At 54.2% G+C, this 20606-nt stretch overlaps 1 protein-coding gene across 1 annotated transcript; it reads left to right on the top strand.

Moving 5' to 3' along the window:
- Positions 1-403: 403 nt before the first annotated feature.
- On the top strand, positions 404-5981 carry LOC129149368 (C-type lectin domain family 4 member G-like). The gene is made up of 9 exons (XM_054717134.1): positions 404-497; positions 791-901; positions 1260-1313; positions 1459-1521; positions 1814-1918; positions 4541-4630; positions 4802-4950; positions 5049-5164; positions 5446-5981. Exons 1-9 carry the CDS (start codon positions 443-445, stop codon positions 5582-5584), a joined length of 882 nt encoding a protein of 293 aa, XP_054573109.1. The 5' UTR covers positions 404-442; the 3' UTR covers positions 5585-5981.
- The last annotated feature ends 14625 nt before the right edge of the window (positions 5982-20606 follow it).

The following is a 20606-nucleotide window of genomic DNA, read 5'->3' on the forward strand; positions in this document are numbered from 1 at the left end:
AGTCCAGGCCTGAGGGGGCTTTCTCAGGGACCAAGAAGGAGGCCTGTCCCTCTTGGGAGGAAACCCAACCTCTGACCCATAAGAGCTGGGGACCAAAGCGAAGCCCCCAGCACCAGCCTGGAGATGTTGCTATAGCTACCAGGCAAAGGAGGTTGGTACTGACTGTGCACAGATAGACACACACACCAGCAAGTGCTCACACTCCACTGCCCATCCCCCTCCACTCCCTCTACCTCCCCCCCTACTCTCCCACTTCCTTCACTCCACCTCACCCTTACCCCCTAGCTCAGCCCAGAAAGGGCCCAGCCCTGTGATTGGTCAATGGGTCCTTGGTAGCAGCAATGGAAAGGGAAGACATGAAAAGGAAGGAAGAGAGAGGAGGCGGGGCAGGGTGAGGGAGAGGCTATATTTACACCAATGCCCAGGCGGGAGCCTGCTCACCATGGACACTGTGGAGTACTGCAACGTAGGTGGCGGGCTCCAGGAGGTCCCCGGAGGTACGAGCCAGCAATGGGGCTGCCTCACTGGCCCCCTTGGGTCCCTCTGGTTGGGGATTTGATGGGCCAGGGAGGACGACATCCAAGAAAGGGAGCAAGTCCTGGGTGCAGGAGAGACACAGGCCCCAGAGCCAACTGGACATAGATTCGGATTTTAACTCTGTCACCTAAAGCTGCTTAACCTCTCTGAATCCGTTTCCTGGGACCCCTGCGTCCAGGGCTGGGTCCTCAGGGCTCAGGGTTCCAGGACTGTCCTGGTACAGGAGGGACCCACGAGTCCTTTGTTATTCAAGGGTCCTGGGGCCGCTGGGGCCCCTGGGTACGGCGAGTCCTCCTCCTGGCCCTGGCTCTCCTGGTCACCACAGTCCTGTGGACACTCATCCTGAGCATCCTCCTTTCCAAGGGTAAGTGGCGGGTATGATGGGAAGACCGTGTCCCAGTCGCCTCCCCTCCCCCTGCTGTTTCTTCCCTCCACCCCAGGCGTAACAGCTGGGTCCCCCACCCTGCCTGGGGCGGCGTGTGAACACACGTGACAGTGTGTGTGCACCCTGGGGCTGTGTGCACCCCATGAGGGTGCCTGTGCACGCATGAATGTGTGTGTGTGGCCTTGTGTGTGTGTCTACCCTCGGCCCCTGGGCGCATCCTGTGCGCTGTGCCCCTGCCCAGCCTCTCGTTGCGTCCCAAGACGGGAGTTCCCGCATCCCTGGGGCGAGGGGGTTCCCCAGTCCCCGGGGCCGCGTCCGCAGGAGCCTCTCTCCGCAGCCTCCAAGCAGCAAGGGGCGTTGTTGGGCGGCCAGGACCTGCTGAGAACGAACGGTGCGTGCAGACCAGGGGCTCCTGGGTTTATGAGGAGGTGGGTGGGTACCCCAAGGTCCCGGGGCTGGCCCGGAGTGGGGAAGGGTGTCCCCGTGAGTCCCCGAGGGTGACCTGGCGTGTGTGGGTCGGGCGGGGGTCGTTCCAGCCTCGAAGCAGTCGGTGGTGCTGGGCGCGCTGAAGGAAGAGGTCGGAGCCTGCCACAGCTGCTGTGAGACCGGGCCTGGGGCGGGGCCTGGGGCTGGGGCGGAGCCTGGGGGCTGGGGCGGAGCCTGGGGGCTGGGGCGGAGCCTGGGGGCTTGGGCGGAGCCTGGGGGCTGGGGCGGAGCCTGGGGGCTGGGGCGGGGCCTGGGGGCTTGGGCGGAGCCTGGGGCTGGGGCGGAGCCTGGGGCTGGGGCGGGGCCTGTGGGCTGGGGCGGGGCCTGGGGGCTGAGGCGGGGCCTGGGGGCTGGGGGCGGGCCTTGTAGCAGGATTGGAGGTCTCAGACGTCCCGCCCCATCCAGGCCTGAGGACGCAGGAGCTGCAGAAGAAAGCGGGCGCAGAGCTGCGGGAGGCGCAGGCGAAGCTGCTGCAGCAGGAGAGCGCCCTGAGAGAACTGAGCGAGCGCGGTGAGGGCGGGACCCCTCACCATCCAGCCCCGACCTTTATTTACATCCTGATCCCTCCGGGACCCAGACCCTGGTCTGTGATCCTGCCCGCTAATCCCGATCGTGTCTAGCATCCCGACCCTGACCCTGGGGCTCTGCACTTGACTACAACTCTTAACCACAACCACAGAGGGCCCATACCTAGCGATAGCAGTCCTTGACCGTGATATTCTTTTATTTTAAATAAATCTTTATTGTTCAGATTATTACAGTTGCTCCTCTGTTTCCACCCCATAACTCCCCTCCACCCGGTTCCCACCCCACCCTCTGCCCTTAACCCCCCTCCACTGTCCTCATCCATAGGTGTACGATTTTTGTCCAGTCTCTTCCCGCACCCCCCACACCCCTTTCCCTCCGAGAATTGTCAGTCCACTCCCTTTCTATGCCCCTGATTCTATTATATTCACCAGTTTATTCTGTTCATCAGATTTTTTATTCACTTGATTTTTAGATTCACTTGTTGATAGATATGTATTTGTTGTTCATAATTTTTATCTTTACCTTTTTCTTCTTCTTCCTCTTCTTAAAGAATACCTTTCAGCATTTCATATAATACTGGTTTGGTGGTGATGAACTCCTTTAGCTTTTTCTTATCTATGAAGCTTTTTATCTGACCTTCAATTCTGAATGATAGCTTTGCTGGGTAGAGTAATCGTGGTTGTAGGTTCTTGCTATTCATCACTTTGAATATTTCTTGCCACTCCCATCTGGCCTGCAAAGTTTCCTTTGAGAAATCAGCTGACAATCATATGGGTACTCCCTTGTAGGTAACTAACTGTTTTTCTCTTGCTGCTTTTAATATTCTCTCTTTGTCTTTTGCCCTTGGCATTTTAATTATGATGTGTCTTGGTGTGGTTCTCTTTGGATTCCTTTTGTTTGGGGTTCTCTGTGCTTCCTGGACTTGTAAGTCTATTTCTTTCACCAGGTGGGGGAAGTTTTCGGTCACTATTTCTTCAAATAGGTTTTTAATATCTTGCTCTCTCTCTTCTTCTGGCACCCCCATAATTCTGATGTTGGTAGGCTTGAAGTTGTCCCAGAAGCTCCTTACACTATCTTCATATTTTTAGATTCTTTTTTCTTTTCCGGTTGGGTGTTTTTTGCTTCTTTGTATTTCAAATCTTTGACTTGATTCTTGTGATCCTCTAGTCTGCTCTTGGATTTCTGTATATTATTCTTTATTTCAGACAGTGTATGCTTAATTTCTAGTTGGTCCTTTTTCATATCCTCGAGGGTCTCACTAAATTTATCGGTGGTTTCTACAAAATTCTTAAATAACCTTATAACTGTGGTTTTGAACTCTATATCCAGTGGTTTTCTTTCCTCCATTTCTGTCATTTGTGACTTGTTTCTTTGTCTCCGCATTTTGGCTGCTGCCCTGTGTTGATAGAGTGGCTTTGTGACCTAGGTATCCTATAGGGCTTAGCCTCCCCAGTTACCTGAGGTGGACATTCTTGGTGAACCCCTTTGTGGGCTGTGTGCATAATCTTGTTTTAGTTAAGCCTTGATTGTTGTTGGTATCACTGGGAGGAATTGGCCTCCAGGCCAATTGGCTGTGACAATCAGTTGTGTCTATGATGGGAGAACTTCTGTGCTGGAGACACCCTTATGGGGCAAGACTTGCTTCAGTGGGGCTTTGGTGCTCACTGAGTCTGCCTCCTGAGTGTGTCCCTTATGGATCTGAGGAGTTGTAATCTTGGATGGTCCTACTCTGACCCCTGGGTACACTGGCTCTTAGATCTCCAAGGAGGTGCTAATTTAGCCTCTGTCTGAGGCCACCCGGCAGGAGCTACAGAGAGATCTGCAGATTCCTCTTCTTTGTTTGGGTTTTGGAGGTGCCCAGATGATGCCCAGCTGTGAAGCAATGCAAGCTGCTGTGGGGCCTTGGGTCTTCTTTTGGAAGTTCTGGGTCTCTCTGACCCAGCTGAAGCTTGTTAGGTAATTTTAGATTGCAAAGGGCCAGGCCATTCATATGCAAAACCCTCTGCACACAGCTTGGGTGGGGTAGGGTATCAGGGAATCAACAGGGTGGAGCAAACAGAAATGGCTGACCTTTAGCCCTGCCCTAAGAGGCCCCTGGGTCTCAGTGTCCCACGGTAATCACTGCAAGCACCTCTGAGAGAAAGCCGCCCTCATGTTCCGGCCTGATGCCAGACAGTCCAGTTTCCCCCCATATGAGTCTGGGTCCCCAGAGTCTTGCCCAGAACTGGAGTTCAGAGCAGTCAGGGGCTTGTGTCTCCTTCCCAATTGAGAAAGACAACCGTGTCCTCAGTGTCCAACCCTTTCTGTGCGAGCGCCTCCATACCTCTGCACTTTACTTCCGCACCTCCTCTGATTCTCAGTGTGCTTTTCTCTTTCTTTCTAGTTGTAGAATTTCCACCCAGCCAGCCTTCCCATGGTTCGGGATGATGTCCGTTTTGTCTTTTAGTGGTAGTTTTGAAGTGGTTGTGCGAGGCAGCAAGTTCAGGTGTTTACCTATGCCGCCATCCTAGTTTCTCCCGACCGTGATATTCTTGACCGTAACCTAATTGCAACCTGCACCTGACACTAACCCCAGCTGTCATCTGGACTCCCTTGACCTCGCAGTGACACAGCGCTTGGCTGAGGCGGGAAGGGACCGCGAGGGCATCCGCAGTGAGCTGTTCCGGGCGTTGGAGGCCGCCCGATTTGGAAACAGTGAGCAGGACGGGGTGCGGGGAGGGGATAAGTGAACCCTACCCGTAGGCCCCTTGGTTCCCTGATCCACCCATATCCGCCCTTTGATCTTGACCTACACCTGCGCCCCCCAAACCCCTTCATCTGCTCCACCTGGGAGCAGTCTACCTCCCTGGCCTTTGCCACCCACAGGTTCCTGCGAGCCCTGCCCCACGCGGTGGCTGCCCTTCCGGGGCTCCTGCTACCTTTTCTCGGGGCAGAAGGCCTCCTGGGAAGAGTCGCAGCGCTACTGCGCAGGCACAGGCGCGCACCTGGTGATCATCGGGGACCTGGATGAGCAGGTGCGCAGCGCGGGTGGCCGAGGCGGAGGCGGAGGCAGAGTTCACTGAGGGGGCAGCCTCCGGAGGTGCTCAGTCTCTGCTTCCATCCTTCCATCCAGGACTTCCTGTCTCGGAACACAGGAGGCCACGGCTACTGGCTGGGCCTGAGGGCTGTGCGCCGCGCCAGGAAGGTCAAGGGCTACCAGTGGGTGGACGGAGCCCCGCTCAGCTTCAGGTGAGGGAAGGGGCTGGGGAAGGGGCCAGGCCAGGCCCTGAGGCAGTCCTCTGCAGATCTCAGGAGCTCCTTAGGGACGGGCAGGGCAGTCTAGCCATTGGGGGCTGGCTGAGGGATAAATTCTGGGCGTTAGAAAGTTATATCCCCGGTGCATGCTTAAGTTAGACGCTCAGGGTGTCCAGAGGAGGCCCAAGCCATATAAACAGGCTGCACCCTGAAGGCTGGACCCCAGGGACACCCTCAGCCTAGACCCCAGCAACACCCCCGCCAAACCGCTGCAGCCACTGGAACCTGGGAGAGCCCAATGACGCTCGGGGGCAGGAGGACTGCGTCATGATGCTGCACACGGGGCTGTGGAACGATGCCCCTTGCGGCAACGAGAAGGACAACTGGATCTGCGAGAAGAGGAACAACTGTTGAGCCCACCAGTGCCCCTACAACACCCACCATTGCGATTGCTGCAGCTACTCACCCTCCTGGCTTTGCCCACCACCATCGGATCCTCCTCTCCCCCCCCCCCTAAGAACTACCCACCCCGCTCAGCGGAGTCCAGTGCATGTACCCTGGGACCTCCTCTCCCACCTGACCACTAGCCCTCCCACACGAGCCTAACTTCAGCCTCCACCTCTTCCGAAATCCTGGCTCCTGGGCCCTTTGATCAGACCCCACCTCCCTCCCTAGCCAAGACCAGGTGACTGGGAGATGGAGCTGTCTGGTTTTCTTGCATTTTTCTTAGTCTGGGAGGCCTCAAAGATGGGTTTTATGAACTGTCCGTGAAGCCCTAAGGAGCATCAATAAATGTTTGAGATAAGATCCATCTTAGCGCCTGGCTCTGGGGAGCTCTTCTAAGCTTTATCCCAGAGACCCTGGCATGATACCCGTGAGGGACCCCACCCTCCCCAAGTGACCTCATGGCTCTATGATGCTCCCAGACCCAGTGAGTGGTCTGCACTGAGCCAGAAGGGCTGTGGGGCACTGGGGACATGGGAGTGAGTCAGACCCAGTCCTTAACCCCCACCCCCACCCTCACCGGGACCGGCTCATTCCACTCCAGCTGGGCACAGGAACAATGTGACCAGTGACTCAGTGGAGGAATGCATGAATGAGTGACAGTAGGAGGAGTTTGAAGGAGCCACCTGTGTCCTGGGGAGAGGGACTGTGCCGAAATGCCGAAGGGGTGGCCCCTGTCCTTGGAGATTTCGGGCACCTGAGACAAGGCCCTGAGGCAGGTGTAGGTCCCTTACGTCTAGGGACACTTGGTTCTGTGACCACTGGGTGGAGTACTCAGAAAAGACATCCCAGAGAACATGGACTTTCGAGGAATAATGAGATTTCAGCACGTGGAGCTGGGAAGGGAAAGTTTTGCAGGTAGAGAGTGTTGGAAGGTGTTAAGTATGGCAGAACACATTTGGGGGTGCAGGGTGTCCCCCAAACGCAGGAACTTTGTATCTGAATTCACTCTGTACTCCCAGTTTCCTGCCCCTGTCTTGGGGGCTGGGGGCTCTCTGGGAATTTCCAATGGACACAGGTCTAAGGGGTGTGACAGGCTAGCAGCCTTTACGTCTGTGTAGAACTGAGTTCAAGTCCAAAGCTGCTTGAGCCCTAGGGTGCCCCGCCCTGAGAGCCTCGACTGAGCTGGAAGAAGAGAGAATAACACCCAGACACCCTGGCCAGGGGAAGCCTTTCCGTGGTGTAACCAGCCAGCCCTCCGACCCTTCTCTGGGCCTTCTACAGCTACGGACAAAAACCTACCAAATTCTTTGACATGACTCCCTGACAGACAGCACACCTACTGGACCGGCAGCCACACTGATGGGTTTTCAGATGGTCAGCTTGGAGGAGTGTGTGGGTCTCCGAAGGTTGCTGTTACAAACGACCACCACTTGATGGATTGAGACAGCGCATTCTGGGGGTCAGAAGCCCACAGTTAGTCTCACTGAGCCAAAATCAGGGTGACACCAGGGCCAGGTTCCCTCCGGAAGCTCCAAGGAGAATCTGTGTCCTTGTCTTCCGGCTTCTATAGCTGCATCTCTCACATATTCTGGCCTGTGGCCTCTTCTTCCATCTCAAAGCCAATAGGGCAGCATCTTGCTTTAGTGGTCCCCTTGCCTCCTCTGGGTCAGTATCCCTCTGCTTCCCTCTTATAAGGACACTTGTGATTGCACTTTCAGGCCCAGCCTTAGAATCCAGGATGGTTTCCTGTCATCCTGCAATGCAGTTGTGGCACTAACCACCCCAAGTTAGTAAAGACAGCACCAACAGATTAAGGGAACCGTTCCTAACAAGACTGCCCTAACTACAGTTTGGGGGTACCTGGGCCACACGCACCTCTGACCAATTGATTCTTACCAACCGATACAAATTCAGAGGATCTCACAATCCCCTTCAAATTAGTTCTATAATTTGCTCAGAACTCAGGAAAGCTCTAGACCTACAGTTTTATTATAAGGAACACAAATTCAGACTAGCCAATGAGGAGACCCATAGAGTGAGGGCTGGGAGGGTCTCAAGCATAGAGCTCCCATGTTCTCTTCCCATGTTCTCAGGACAGATCACCATCCTGGCCTTGGTGTCCAGAGTTTGTATTGGGGCTTCATTATGAAGGTGCTTAATGGGATCATTGGTCATGTGATTGCACTCCATCTCCACCTCCATCACCTCCCCAGAGGTTGGGTGTCTGAAATCCCCACCCCTCATGGTTGGTGTTCCTTGGCATGGCCAACCCCCACCCTGAGCCATCTCCTTGCTATAAACTCAGGTATGAGCCAATGGGTCCCCATGAAGATCAAAGACATTCCTATCAACTTGGGAAATCCCAAGGGTTTAGTGCACGTTGCCAAAAAACAGACAAAAACCAACCAAATTCTTTGACATGTAACATCCCCCATCTCTAAATCCTTAGTCACATCTGCCAAGTCTCTGTTGCTATATGAAATAAACCAGCAATAAAAGGACAAGCACTGTATTATTTCACCTACTTGACGTACCTAGAGTAGTCAAACTCATAGAAATAAAAGGCAGACAGGTGGGTGCCAGGACCTATGGGGAGAGAGGTGTGGGGAGTTATTTAATGAGTATAGAGCTTCACTTTTGCAAGATAAAAAACTTCTAGATTTGTCGCTCAACAATGTGAATATAATTAACTCTACTAGAGATCGAACCTACAACCTGGGTATGTTCCCTGACTGGGAATCAAACCTACAGTCCTTTGGTGTACATGATGACACTCTAACCACTGAGTGACACAGGCCAGGGCCTGAACTGCCTACTTAAAAAGGGTTCAGATGCAAATTTTATATTATGCGCATTTTATACCACCATTTAAATGTTTTCAATTTTAATGCACCCATTTCAAGCTCTAAGTCAGAGTTTTGAGAAAAGTATACAGCGGTGTAGTCACCATTACATTCCATCATCCCCTCAAGTCCCTTCGCACCCCTGCCCCAGGCCACCATGATCCCAAGATCTGCTTGCACCACTGTTACCTAGACTTGTCTCCCCTCAAATGTCCTTTAAATTGAATCACCGTATGTTGTGACTCTTTCTCTAGGCATAATGTCTGAGATGTACCTATTCAGCTGTGTGTATCCACAGTGTGTTCCCTTTCACTGTTGACCCATCTTCCACTGTGTGGCTGGACCGCTGTCTGGTATCCATTCACCCGGTGACTGATGTTTGCATTGTTTCCCATGTAGGTTACTGTGAATTAAACTGCTGTGAGCATTCTTGTACAAATCTTTTTATGGCTTTACGTGTTCACTTTTCTTGGGTAAATGCCTGGCAGTGAGTCAGATAGCAGATGAGTGTTTAACTTTGATAAGAAACTGTCTGGCCATTTTTCCAAAGTGGTTGCACCATTTTGGCCCCATTAGCAATGTCCCAGGGCTCTGACTGCTCAGGGAGGGAACTTTTGACCCAGGATACATTTCAGCAGTTCTAGAACCAGGTTGGGGGCCGGGGGAGGGGGAATATGTAGAGAAGAGCAGGAGGGAGGGAAATACTAGTAAAGCTGGAAGTTGAAGCAGATAATGGGGAAGGTAGGAAGCTGGGGATGATATGTCCCTGACAACATGTTGTGGTGGGAAGACTATGGGACTTGGGAAACAAGAGGTGTGTGTGGTGGTGGTTGGGGGGGTCGAGGTTCTCTGCTCTTTGGAACTGTAGCCCCTGAATCATGACTAAGGAGGTTGGCAAGAGAAGCTGGAGAAAAGGAGTGAGATCAAGTCTCCTGGGAACAAGAAGCCATTTCATTCATTCATTTATGCAATGAAATCATTTGCATTCATTCAATACAATTACTTTCTTATCCACAAACATTTCTCCAGTGCTTATTAGATTATTATACATCAGGCATGGCATGCAACGGAGAACAAGAGGTCAGGGTCTCTGGACACGGAGGATTCTGAAAATACTTAGGCTGAGTGGGAACAACCATTCACAAAATGGTGTAGACTCTAGGAGCCCATTTACATGAAGTTCTAGAACAGGCAAAACGATGCTAGCTAGGAAAAAACATGGCAACATGGTTGTCTGGGAGCAGAGGCAGGGATTTCCCAGGAAAGGCCATGAAAGAACTTTCCGGAGCGATGGAAATGTTCTGCGATCTTGATAGACATTTGAATTACAAGGTGAATGCATTTGTAAAAGCTCAAAGAGGCCCAGTGATTGACTCATGAACCAAGAGGTCAAGATTCAATTCCCAGTTTCGGGCTCAGTCCCCAGTGGGGGAGTGTGCAGGAGGCAGCCGATCGATGTGTCTCTCTCATCAAGGTTTCTCTCTCTCTCTCTCTCTCTCTCTCTTCCTCTCTCTCTCTAAAATTGATTTAGAAAAAGCTAAAAAAAAAAAAAAAAAAACACAACAACTCTTGGGATTTGTGCATTTCAATCTATGTCATTTTACTCAAAAGGGAAAAAAGTAAGGGGAGTGGCAGACAAACATTGGGGATCATGCTCTGCAGGCGGGACTGTTTCAGGGGAAGTGAGAAGGAAGTCCACAACAAACTTTTTGTCATTGTTGACACTATTGCAGATGTCCTCCATTTCCGCCCACTTTGCCACCTTCACTTAGCCCCCGCCACCCTCCCTCCCTTGGCCCTCACCACACTAGTGTCTGTGTCCAAGCATTTATGTCCTTGAGCGAATCCCTTAATCTTCCTTTATCCAGTCCCACCCCCCTTCCCTCTGACATTAGTCAGTCTGTTCCATGTATCCAGGCCTCTGACTCTATGTTGTTCATCATAGAGTTGATTTTGATCATTAGATTCCACATATAAGTGAGATCATATGGTATTTGCCTTTTTGTGACTGGCTTATTTAACTTAGTTTAATAATCTCCAGGCCCATCCATGCTGTTGCAAAGGGTAAGAGTTCCTTCTTTTTTATAGATATGTAGTATTATGATATAAATGTACCACAACTTTTTAAAATATATTTTATTGATTTTTTACAGAGAGGAAGGGAGAGGGAGAGAGAGCTAGAAACATCGATGAGAGAGAAACATGGATCAGCTGCTTCCTGCACACTCCCTACTGGGGATGTGCCCACAACCAAGGTACATGCCCTTGACCTGGATCGAACCTGGGACCCTTGAGTCCGAAGGCCGACGCTCTATCCACTGAGCCAAACCAGTTAGGGCTGTGCCACAACTTTTTAATCCACTCGTCTACTGATGGACACTTGGGCTGTTTCCAGATCTTAGCTATTGTAAATATCACTGCTATGAACATAGGAGTGCATACATTCTTTCTGATGGGTGTTTCTGGTTTCTTAGGATATATTCCTAGAAGTGGGATCACTGGGTCAAATGGCAGATCCATATTTAGTTTTTTTTAGGAAACTCCAGACTGTTTTCCACAGTGGCTGCACCAGTCTGCATTCCCACCAGCAGTGCACTAGGGTTCCCCTTTCTCCACATCTTTGCCAGCACTTGTTGTTTATTGATTTATTGATGGTAACCATTCTGACAGGTGTGAGGTGGTACCTCATTGTCCTTTTTTTAAAATATAGTTTTATTGATTTCAGAGAGTAAGGGAGAGGGAGAGAGAAATAGACATATCAATGATGGGCTGCCTCCTGCACGCACCCCACTGGGGATCAAGCCCACAACGCAGGTATGTGCCCTTGGCCAGAATCAAACCCAGAACCCTTCAGTCCACAGGCCTATGCTCTATGCACTGAGTCAAACTGGCTAGGGCCTCATTGTTGTTTTTATTTGCATCTCTCTGATGATTAGGAGCACTAAGCATTTTTCCAATGTCTATTGGCCACCTTGTGTCCTCTTTGGAGAAGTGTCTATTGAGGTCCTTTGCCCATTTTTTTATTGGATTGTTTGTCTTCCTGGTGTTGAGTTGTATATACAGCTAACTTTGAACTGCATAAAAATAAGATGGATTGAGCAGTAAATATATATATACACAAGTAGCCCTGCACACGAATCCGTGCGCCAGCAGCTCTCTGTGGGGCCTGGCCGCTCCGCGCCCACTGCCCAGAGGCTCTCTGCAGCCCAGAGGACCATCCGCAGCCTGGCGCAGAATGCTTGCCTTGTCACTGGGGCAATGACACAAGTGTTCCCGCCCCGGCTGCTCTGTGCCCGCTGTCCAGAGGCCCTCTGTGGCCAGGGTGGAACGCTTGCCTCGTCACTGCGTCACTGCGGCGACGAAGCAAGCATTCTGCCAGGCTGCTTACACGGCCCACTCTCAGCAGCCGCCCCCTTTCCCCGCCACGGGACTGGGGGACTCTGGCTGGGCTGAGAGGACTGGGTGCTGCCATCTTGTGGCTATGGGCGCCGCCATCTTTGTGATGGAGTGATGGTTAATTTGCATATTACCCTTTTATTAGATAGGATAGTGTAACAAAGCATTTATAGAAAATATTGATTGCAGAATCTAAGGATGAGTTTTACATTTTAAAACTCAACTTTTTAAAAAATTTTTTTATTGATTTCAGAGAGGAAAGGAGAGGGAGAGAGAGATAGAAACATCAATGATGATTAGAATCATTGATTGGCTGCCTCCTGCCCTCCCCCCACTGGGGATCAAGCCCGAAACCCGGGCATGTGCCCTTGACCGGAGTCAAATGCAGGACCCTCCAGTCTGCAGACCGACGCTCTATCCACTGAGCCAAACCAGTTAGGACTAAAACTCAACTTTTAAAAAATGTTTTTATTAATTTTTAAAGAGAGAGGAAGGGAGGGAAATGGAGAGATAGAAATATCAATGAGAGAGAAACATCATCAATTGGCTGCCTCCTGCACGTCCCCTACTGTGGATTGAGCCCACAACCCAGGCATGTGCCCTGACCAGAAATCAAACTGGTGACTCTCAACCACTGAGCACACTGGCCGGGTTAAAACTCACCTTTCTGTGTGCTTGGAGGCTGTCATAAGTGGAATGCTGGCGTTCAGGTCCTGGCTGCCTCCCTGGGCTCACAGCCTGGCAGGGAGAGGAGGAGAGGAGGAGGAATAGAAGTTCGTGTGCGCACATGGTGAGGTTGGGGTGGAACTTTCTAGAAAATCAATCCCCCCCCAACTTTTGCCTGAGGCGTGAGGTGGCTGGCGGGTGGATGGCCTGCCTTGGAGAGGCAGAGGTGGCTCTTGCTGGGCAGCCGGAGGAGGGGCAGGAGCGAAACCTGGGCATGTGCCCGGGTTTCCAGCTGCCCTCTGCCTTCTTCCAGTGGGTGTCCCAGCATCCCCGGAGCGGCCACGTGACAACACTTTCTGGGACTGAGTCAGTAGCCAGGGTTTCCTGGACAAGCTGGTCCCACCCGTCACCCCTTTCCTGGGAAACGGCCTTGGGACCGAGCAGCCAGTCCTCTCCAGCCTCCCACCTCTCTCCTCCCAACTCCAGGAAAACCCCTGGGATCCCAAGGCTGAGGGTCTGGGGAAGCCCCCAGGGTGGGACAGGACACCCTCTCTTCCACCCTGGGCAGCCCCTCCCCCACCTTCTTCAGCGCCTCCTCAACACCCCCTCCCCAGCCTCTCCTTTGTCCCCAGACCCCGTACAGACGGCTCAGATGGATGAGTCTGGCAGATGCTGACAGAATGCCCAGAGCCCAAAACCGGGCCTTGCCACTTGGTCTCTGGGTGAGCCTGGGACGTGACTTTGCCTCTCTGAGACTCAGTTTGTGCATCTCTCAAGTGGGAATAATCAGAGCCACAGCGCCCACCGTTGGGGTCTTGTGGCCTGCTGAGCAGGCCCCTCAGAGAGGCCCCATCCTAACCCCAAACCTGTGAATATGTGGCTTCGTGTGGCAAAGGGACTTTGCAGATGGGGTTAAGGTAAGGGTCTGGAGATGGGAGATGATGCTGGATTCCTGGGGTGGGGGGGGGTAAGGTGGGACAATGTTGCCACAGGGGTTCTTATAACAGGGACTGGGGGGTCAGAGTCAGAGAAAAAGACATGGCAACAGAAGCAGAGAGATGGGAGGGTGTTGCGCTGCCGACTGAAGATGGAGAAAGGGGCACAGCCAGGAAAGTGGCGCCTCTAGATCTACATTCTCCCCCAGAGCCTCCAGGACAGCCCCGTCCACGCCCAGAGACTGCACTGGGCTTCTGACCCCCACAACTGCAAGGTAGTAAATGTGTGCAGTTTAAAGCCTCCACGTCTCTGGCAATTTCTTACAACAATCATAGGAACCGGATTCAGATGTGATGCCTGTAAAGCACCTACTGTGTGCCGAGCCCTGAGCGATGAGCTGACAACTTGGTGATGACCATTGGCAAACCAGACACATTCACACAGGGGGCAGGAGTCACAGAGACCATTAAAGGGATGACTGGGGGGCTAGGGGCCCCTTCGCTGGGGTCACTTCTCTCAGAGAGCAGAGTCCTGGAGGATGAGGAAGGACCAGGGAAGGGGCTTAACAATCGGAAAAGCCTGCGGGTGTGGCCGTAGCGAAGAGAGATCCACGCATGCGGGTGCGTGCCAGCCACACCGTGCCTTGCTGGCTGCAGGGAATTTGAGTTTTCGTCTAAGGGCCTTTGCAGGGGGTGGGGGTTGATGATGGGAGGCACAGGGCAGCCCTGTGCTCCGGGAAGCAGCACTAATAACCTCCCATGTGCTCCTAACCATCACTCCATCACAAAGATGGCGGCGCACATAGCCACAAGATGGCAGCACCCAGTCCTCTGGAAGGCTTCACGCACATGACAGCCTATGTGGGAGACTGTGCTTCTCCCCACTTCACAGCTGAGGAAGCTGAGGCCTGGACAGCATAGTCAGCCTGCAGGGAGCGGGGGTGGAGCTAGGACTCCACCTTTCACTTACACCCAGTGGGGGACAGTGACTGGGTGTCCAGCAGGGGGCAGCACTCCTACTGTTCCGGCTCACTAATGCACTAGCCAGCAACACAGCTTTCTCACCCATTGGGGTGGATTAGAAAACACACAATCCTAGAGAGGAGTCCCTAAGGGGCTGGGGGCTGGGTCCCTGAGGGCAGGACCGGAGTCCTGGCTTCCTGGGTCCTTCAGGGGCTGGGGTCCTGAGGTCCTGGACTTATGGGTCCCTGAGGAGTTTTTGGATGCCTGGGCAGCTGAGAGCGATCCTCCAGCCTGATCCCCACACTGGGTTCTATCCGGTCACTGAACCATGGCATTGACAGAGAGAAATCCCCAAATCCAGCACAGGCCTGGAATGCTCCCAGGATTCCTGCGTGTGCGTGGTAGCCTGGGAGTTGGAGGGAGTGGGCAGTGGGCCTGAGAGGCCCTCCAGAAGGAAAGCTGTGGATAAGCCAACCTCTGGGTCCCCTCCTCCTGAGCCCCCCAACCTCTCTCCACCCAACACACAGAACAAAGCCGGCCTGGCTCCAGGCCCCGAGTCCCAGGAAGGCGACCAGGCAGAGCCAGCCTCTTCCCGATGCTCCCTCTGTCTGCTCTCTGCAAGGGCGAGGGGCAGGAAGGAGAGCAAAGGGGTGCCCATGGCTGTGAGCCCACGGCCCCTCCAGGAATCGGACCCAGGTTCTGCCCGTGGGGAGCTCCCAGCCCGCTCAGCACAGGAGCTCAGGGCTGGGGACAAGGACAGAGGGTGCAGGCTGAGAGGAGGCGCCTGGCCTGGCCTCCCCTCAGAAAGGCCTCTGTGCAAGCTGGTGCTGCAGACAGCTGGGCACTCCCAGCACGGGACCTGCCAGGGCAAGGGGTGCGAGAGAGCGTGGTTATGGTCAGGCCCTTGGGAATCATGGAGGAGTGGGGGTGGGGAGGCTAGAGGGACAGCAGTCAGGCCCTAGCCGGTTTGGCTCAGTGGCTAGAGCATCGGGTCCCAAGTTTGATTCCAGCCAAGGGCACATGGCCGGGTTGCGGGCTTGATCCCCAGTAGAGGGCAGCAGGAGGCAGCTGATCAGTGATTCTCATCATTTATGTTTCTAGCTCTCCCTCTCCCTTCCTCTCTGAAATCAATTTTTAAAAATGGGAGAGAGAGAGAGGGATTGAGAGCAGTCAGGGCCTGAGCAGTAAGGCTCTTCAACTCCCGATGGGGGAGCTGGAGCTTTGGGGGTGTAGCAGGGGGAGCCATGAAGGTCGTAGGCATGGGAAAGGTATGGTCACCCAGCTTCTGTACAGGGAAGGGGCTGTAAGGGGGCGGCAGGAAGATGAGACGGGGGCGGGGAGGGGGGGGCGCGGGCTGCCGCCATTATCCAGGAGAAAGGACAGTGGCTGAGGGTGGGGTCGTGGAAGAGGAGAAACGGGACCAACCAAAGGAGACACGTAGGAGGTGGGGGCCCATGGCTGGGTGGTGATGGAGGATGGGGATGGTGGGTGGTGATGGTGGGTGGTGATGGTGGGTGGTGATGGAGGGTGGTGATGGTGGGTGGTGATGGTGGGTGGTGATGGAGGATGGGGATGGTGGGTGGTGATGGTGGGTGGTGATGGTGGGTGGTGATGGAGGGTGGGGATGGTGGGTGGTGATGGAGGGTGGTGATGGTGGGTGGTGATGGTGGGTGGGGATGGAGGGTGGTGATGGTGGGTGGTGATGGAGGGTGATGATGGAGGGTGGTGATGGTGGGTGGTGATGGAGGGTGGGGATGGTGGGTGGTGATGGTGGGTGGGGATGGTGGGTGGTGATGGTGGGTGGTGATGGAGGATGGGGATGGTGGGTGGTGATGGTGGGTGGTGATGGTGGGTGGTGATGGTGGGTGGTGATGGAGGGTGGTGATGGTGGGTGGGGATGGTGGGTGGTGATGGTGGGTGGTAATGGAGGATGGGGATGGTGGGTGGTGATGGTGGGTGGTGATGGAGGGTGGTGATGGTGGGTGGTGATGGTGGGTGGTGATGGAGGGTGGTGATGGAGGGTGGGGATGGTGGGTGGTGATGGTGGGTGGTGATGGTGGGTGATGATGGAGGGTGGGGATGGGGGGTGGTGGTGATGGTGGGTGGTGATGGAGGGTGGTGATGGTGGGTGGTGATGGAGGGTGGTGATGGAGGGTGGGGATGGTGGGTGGTGATGGTGGGTGGTGATGGAGGGTGATGATGGAGGGTGGTGATGGTGGGTGGTGATAGTGGGTGGTGATGGAGGGTGGTGATGGTGGGTGGTGATGGTGGGTGGTGATGGAGGGTGGGGATGGTGGGTGGTGATGGTGGGTGGTGATGGTGGGTGGTGATGGTGATACGGTACCAGCTTGGGGCAGCGACCTCATCTGGGCTCACTCAACTCCAGTCACCTGGCTTCCTCGATGCGTCTTCAACACACCGTGTACAGCCCACCCAGTGATCCCCAGCCAAGCAAAGGGGGGATCAGGAGTGGGAGTGACAGCCACACCCAGCCTGCAGGCTATTGCCCTTTGCACTTGCTGTTCCCTCTGCCAAGGATACCCTTCCCGGCTGCTTCTCTCGGTCCCTTTAGGGGTCCCAGCTCCAACATCCCCCATCAGAGAACCGTCCCTGATCACTCTAGTTAAACAGCACCTGTCTCCCCAGTCCTGCCTGCTCCATGGCTCTCACGGCACTTGCCACCATCAGCTATTGGTCTGTCTATCTATCTATTTATCCATCCGGATAGAAGGGCAGACCCAAGGAGAGGGATTTCTGTCTGCCTTATTCACTATGCTGGCCCAGCTGCCCAGTACAGTGCCCAGCGCCTCACTCGATAGATGAACGAGTGAGTGAGTCGGTGCATCACAAATGAAGCTCAGGAGATGGGGCTGGACTGAACAGAGATGTGGGGAGTCAGTAAGGACGGGCACGCTGGAGGTGAGGGGCTGTGAAGAGGCAAAGCAAGAGGTCCTGAGGGGAAGTGAGGCCTGCAGAGCAGAGAGAGCCGAGTCAGGCAGGGCGGCAGGCGGGGAGGGCACCGCTCTGCCCAGCCAGCACCCCAGCTCTGCAGAAGGCTAGAGAAGGCAGATGCGTGTCTGTGCAGTGCTCATATCTGTGTGCTGTGTCTCTGCATGTGTGTGCATTCTGTGTGTGTGTGTACATTCCTGTACCTGTGTGTGTTTATGGGCTTGTGCATGCGATTGTGTTGTGTGTGTATCTATGTGCACATAGGTTGTGTCTATATTGTACCTGTAGATTAATTGTGTCATGTCTATATCTGTGTGTCTATATGTGTGTGCTTTGTGTGTACTTCTGTGGGTGTCTAGGCATTTGTCGGCATTTATGTTTCTATGTGTATGTATTGTGCGTGACTATGGTTTTACTGTGTTGTATCTGTGTGCGTGGGGATGTTCAACTGTGGCTTGGGTATGTCGTTTGAACTGCATCTTTGTGTATGTGTTGCATAGATGTCTATGGGTCGTATGTGTGGTCTGTGGTGTTGTGTGTATGCTTGTTTGTGTTGTGTCTGTTTCTTTTATGTTTGTCTGTATCTGTGTGTATCTGTGTGCATGGATTATGTATGCCATGTGTGTCTTATGTAATGTGTGTGTGGTTTGGTAGTGTCCTGTAGTGTGTGTCTTTGTGTATGTGTTGTGTAGACATCCCTGAGTTGTGTCTGTGTCTGTGGTGTGTGTGTGATGTGGTTGGATTGTGATGCATTTGTCTACATGTCAGAATCTTTGCATGTGTGTGGTGTCGTGTCTGCTTTTATCATATTGTGTCTGTGTGCATGTGTTGTGTATGTGTTGTGTTGTGCATGTTAGTTGTGTAGTGCCTGTCTATCTTTTATTGTATTGTGTCTGTGTGCATGTGTTGTGTGTATGTGTTGTGCATGTTAGTTGTGTAGTGCCTGTCTATCTTTTATTGTATTGTGTCTGTGTGCATGTGTTGTGTGTATGTGTTGTGCATGTTAGTTGTGTAGTGCTGTCCATGTCTGTCTGTGTGTGTGTCTGTAAGTGACGGTGTTGCGTCCCTTTGTGAACATGTGTGTGCGTGTGTCTGTATATCTACATGTTGAGAGCCCCACACGCTGCGTCCCTCACCCTCCCGAGAGGCAGCAGCTGTCCCTTGGGCCGGCCCAGTTCTCTAGCACTGCCCGCTCCCATAGCAGTTCTGTGGGCATCTGAGGAGGTTGGACGATGGCCAGGCCCTTCTCTGTGGGGAAAACTGAGGCCCCAGAGAACAGAGGCTGCTTAAGCCACTTGGTCAAGTTGGGGAGACAGAAAGGCCACTGGCCCTGCTCCAGGCCCTGGGGCCTCAGGGAGCGTGTGTGGAGTGCCGGGCGGGAAGGGTGTGGCACCAGCTCCGGACTCTGAGGCCACAAAGCCCCGGGGAGGACCTGGGCTGCTGGAGGATGAAAATGGAGCCGCAGCTTCCGCTTCCCCCGGGTGGCCTGCTCAGAGGGTGCCCCGGGCCCAGGTTTCTTCGGGCCCAAGGTTTCCCCCCTCCTGCGTTCCGCCCCCTGAAATTGCGGACTTACGGGTTTTAACGTTTGCTACAACATGGATGAACCCTGAGGACATTATGCTCAGTAAAACAGCCCAGTCACGGACAGGACAGACCCTGTGTGGGCCCACTCCTGGGAGGGCCCTCGGGGACGGAGCCGTAGCGACAGAGTGGATGGTGGGAGCCGGGGGCCGGGGAGCGGTGGTGGGCGGGGGGTGTCAGTGTTTAGTGGGGACAGAGCGTCAGTTTGGGAAAATGATAAAGTTCTAGAGACGGGTGGTGGGAATGGTTGCACGACAATGTACCTGATGGCACTGAAAATGATTAAAATGTTAAGTTTTATGTGTATTTTACTGCAGGTAAAAACAAAATTCTGTCTTCGTCCCTCAGGAGAACTGGGGCTTCAGCTTGTCTCCAGAGCCTGGCAGACAGCAGGTGGCCAATCATGGCTGAGGGAGTGAAAGAGGAAAGAGGTGATCTGTGGACCAAATGGAGAGGTAACTGCAAACAGAGAAACAGTGAAAGGTGAAGTCTAAAGCCAGCACCTTCCCTTCCTCCTTAAATCGCGCTTCCAAGCAGTGGTTCTGCACGGGGTGATCCTGCCCCTGGGAGCAGTTGGCAGCACCTGGAGACACGTCTGGTTTTCGCTGTTGGGTGGGAGGGAGGAGAGAGGTGCCACTGGGAAGGAGTAAGCGGGGCCGGCTGCTGCCCAGTAACTTCCAGTGCACAGGACAGCCCACCGCCAGGAATCACCCAGCCACAACGTCACAGTCTGAGAAAGGGAACCCGGCCTTAGAGACACCTCTTCCCGGAAGCCCTCCTGGGTTGGGCACACCTACTGCCTCACGTGTCCCTTTCCCTCCAGGGGAGGTTCAGCAGGTGGGGTCAGTCCAGGGCTGTTCCAAGATGGGGTTCGGGTCAGGGCGGTGAGGTCCTGCACCACGTTTGCAGTTGGTGCCGCCGGTGCTGAGGTTCTGAGGTTCTGAATTCAATGCTGTGGGTGCGGCTCCGCGCAGCACCGAGCGCAGGTTAGCGTTGGAGATCCGAGCATCGATGGGTGGGGGAGTCGGGGCTGTGAGGGTCAGGGCTGGGCTGGGGTGGGGGCTGGTTGGGGACCATACCGAGTCCTTGAAGACCCTGACTCCGACGGGCGATGAGCGAGCGCAGCCCCATGCTCGCGGATCCCACCCTGAAAGGAGAACCGATAACCTCAGCCGCGGTCCACATCCCACACGTTCCTGTTTTCCCCCAAAGTGGGTGAGGGACGCGGGTTGATACTGCCCAGGGGAAGGAGAGGGCGGTCTCGTGACGGGGACCCCCGTTGAGATTTCTCCCCCAAAGCATCTTCTCTAAACTGGCTGCTGGCAGGGACCGAGCCGGGGAGCCTGGGCGAGCACCGTGGGTCCGGGTGCGGCTGCCCCAGAGCCCCGGGCAGAGCCGGCCTGGAAACACCACACTCCAACCAGCGCCCCCTCCGGCCGCCAACACCACCGGTTCCAACACTTTGTCCTCATCTTCTCTGTCCTCAACGCTAGGACAGCCCACTGCCCCCCCCCCCCCGACACTGGGCTGACCCCGGTCACTTACAGCATCTTCTGAGTCCCCTTACAAGGCCTGTCTCTTTCCCGTCAGCCTGCTTCCCTCCCCCCCAGAGCCGCTGCTCCGGGCCACCTCCTCTGGCCCCTGGCCCCAGCGCCA

This window comes from Eptesicus fuscus, chromosome 6, assembly GCF_027574615.1.
Source record: "Eptesicus fuscus isolate TK198812 chromosome 6, DD_ASM_mEF_20220401, whole genome shotgun sequence".
Classification (NCBI taxonomy): Eukaryota; Metazoa; Chordata; class Mammalia; order Chiroptera; family Vespertilionidae; genus Eptesicus; species Eptesicus fuscus.

Coding starts and splice junctions, on each gene's coding strand:
- LOC129149368 (XM_054717134.1), top strand. CDS start 443: ATGGACACTGTGGAGTACTGCAACGTAGGTGGCGGGCTCCAGGAGGTC. Junction 1,522..1,813: donor CGGAGCCTGCCACAGCTGCT/GTGAGACCGGGC, acceptor CGCCCCATCCAG/GCCTGAGGACGCAGGAGCTG. Junction 4,631..4,801: donor GGCCGCCCGATTTGGAAACA/GTGAGCAGGACG, acceptor TGCCACCCACAG/GTTCCTGCGAGCCCTGCCCC.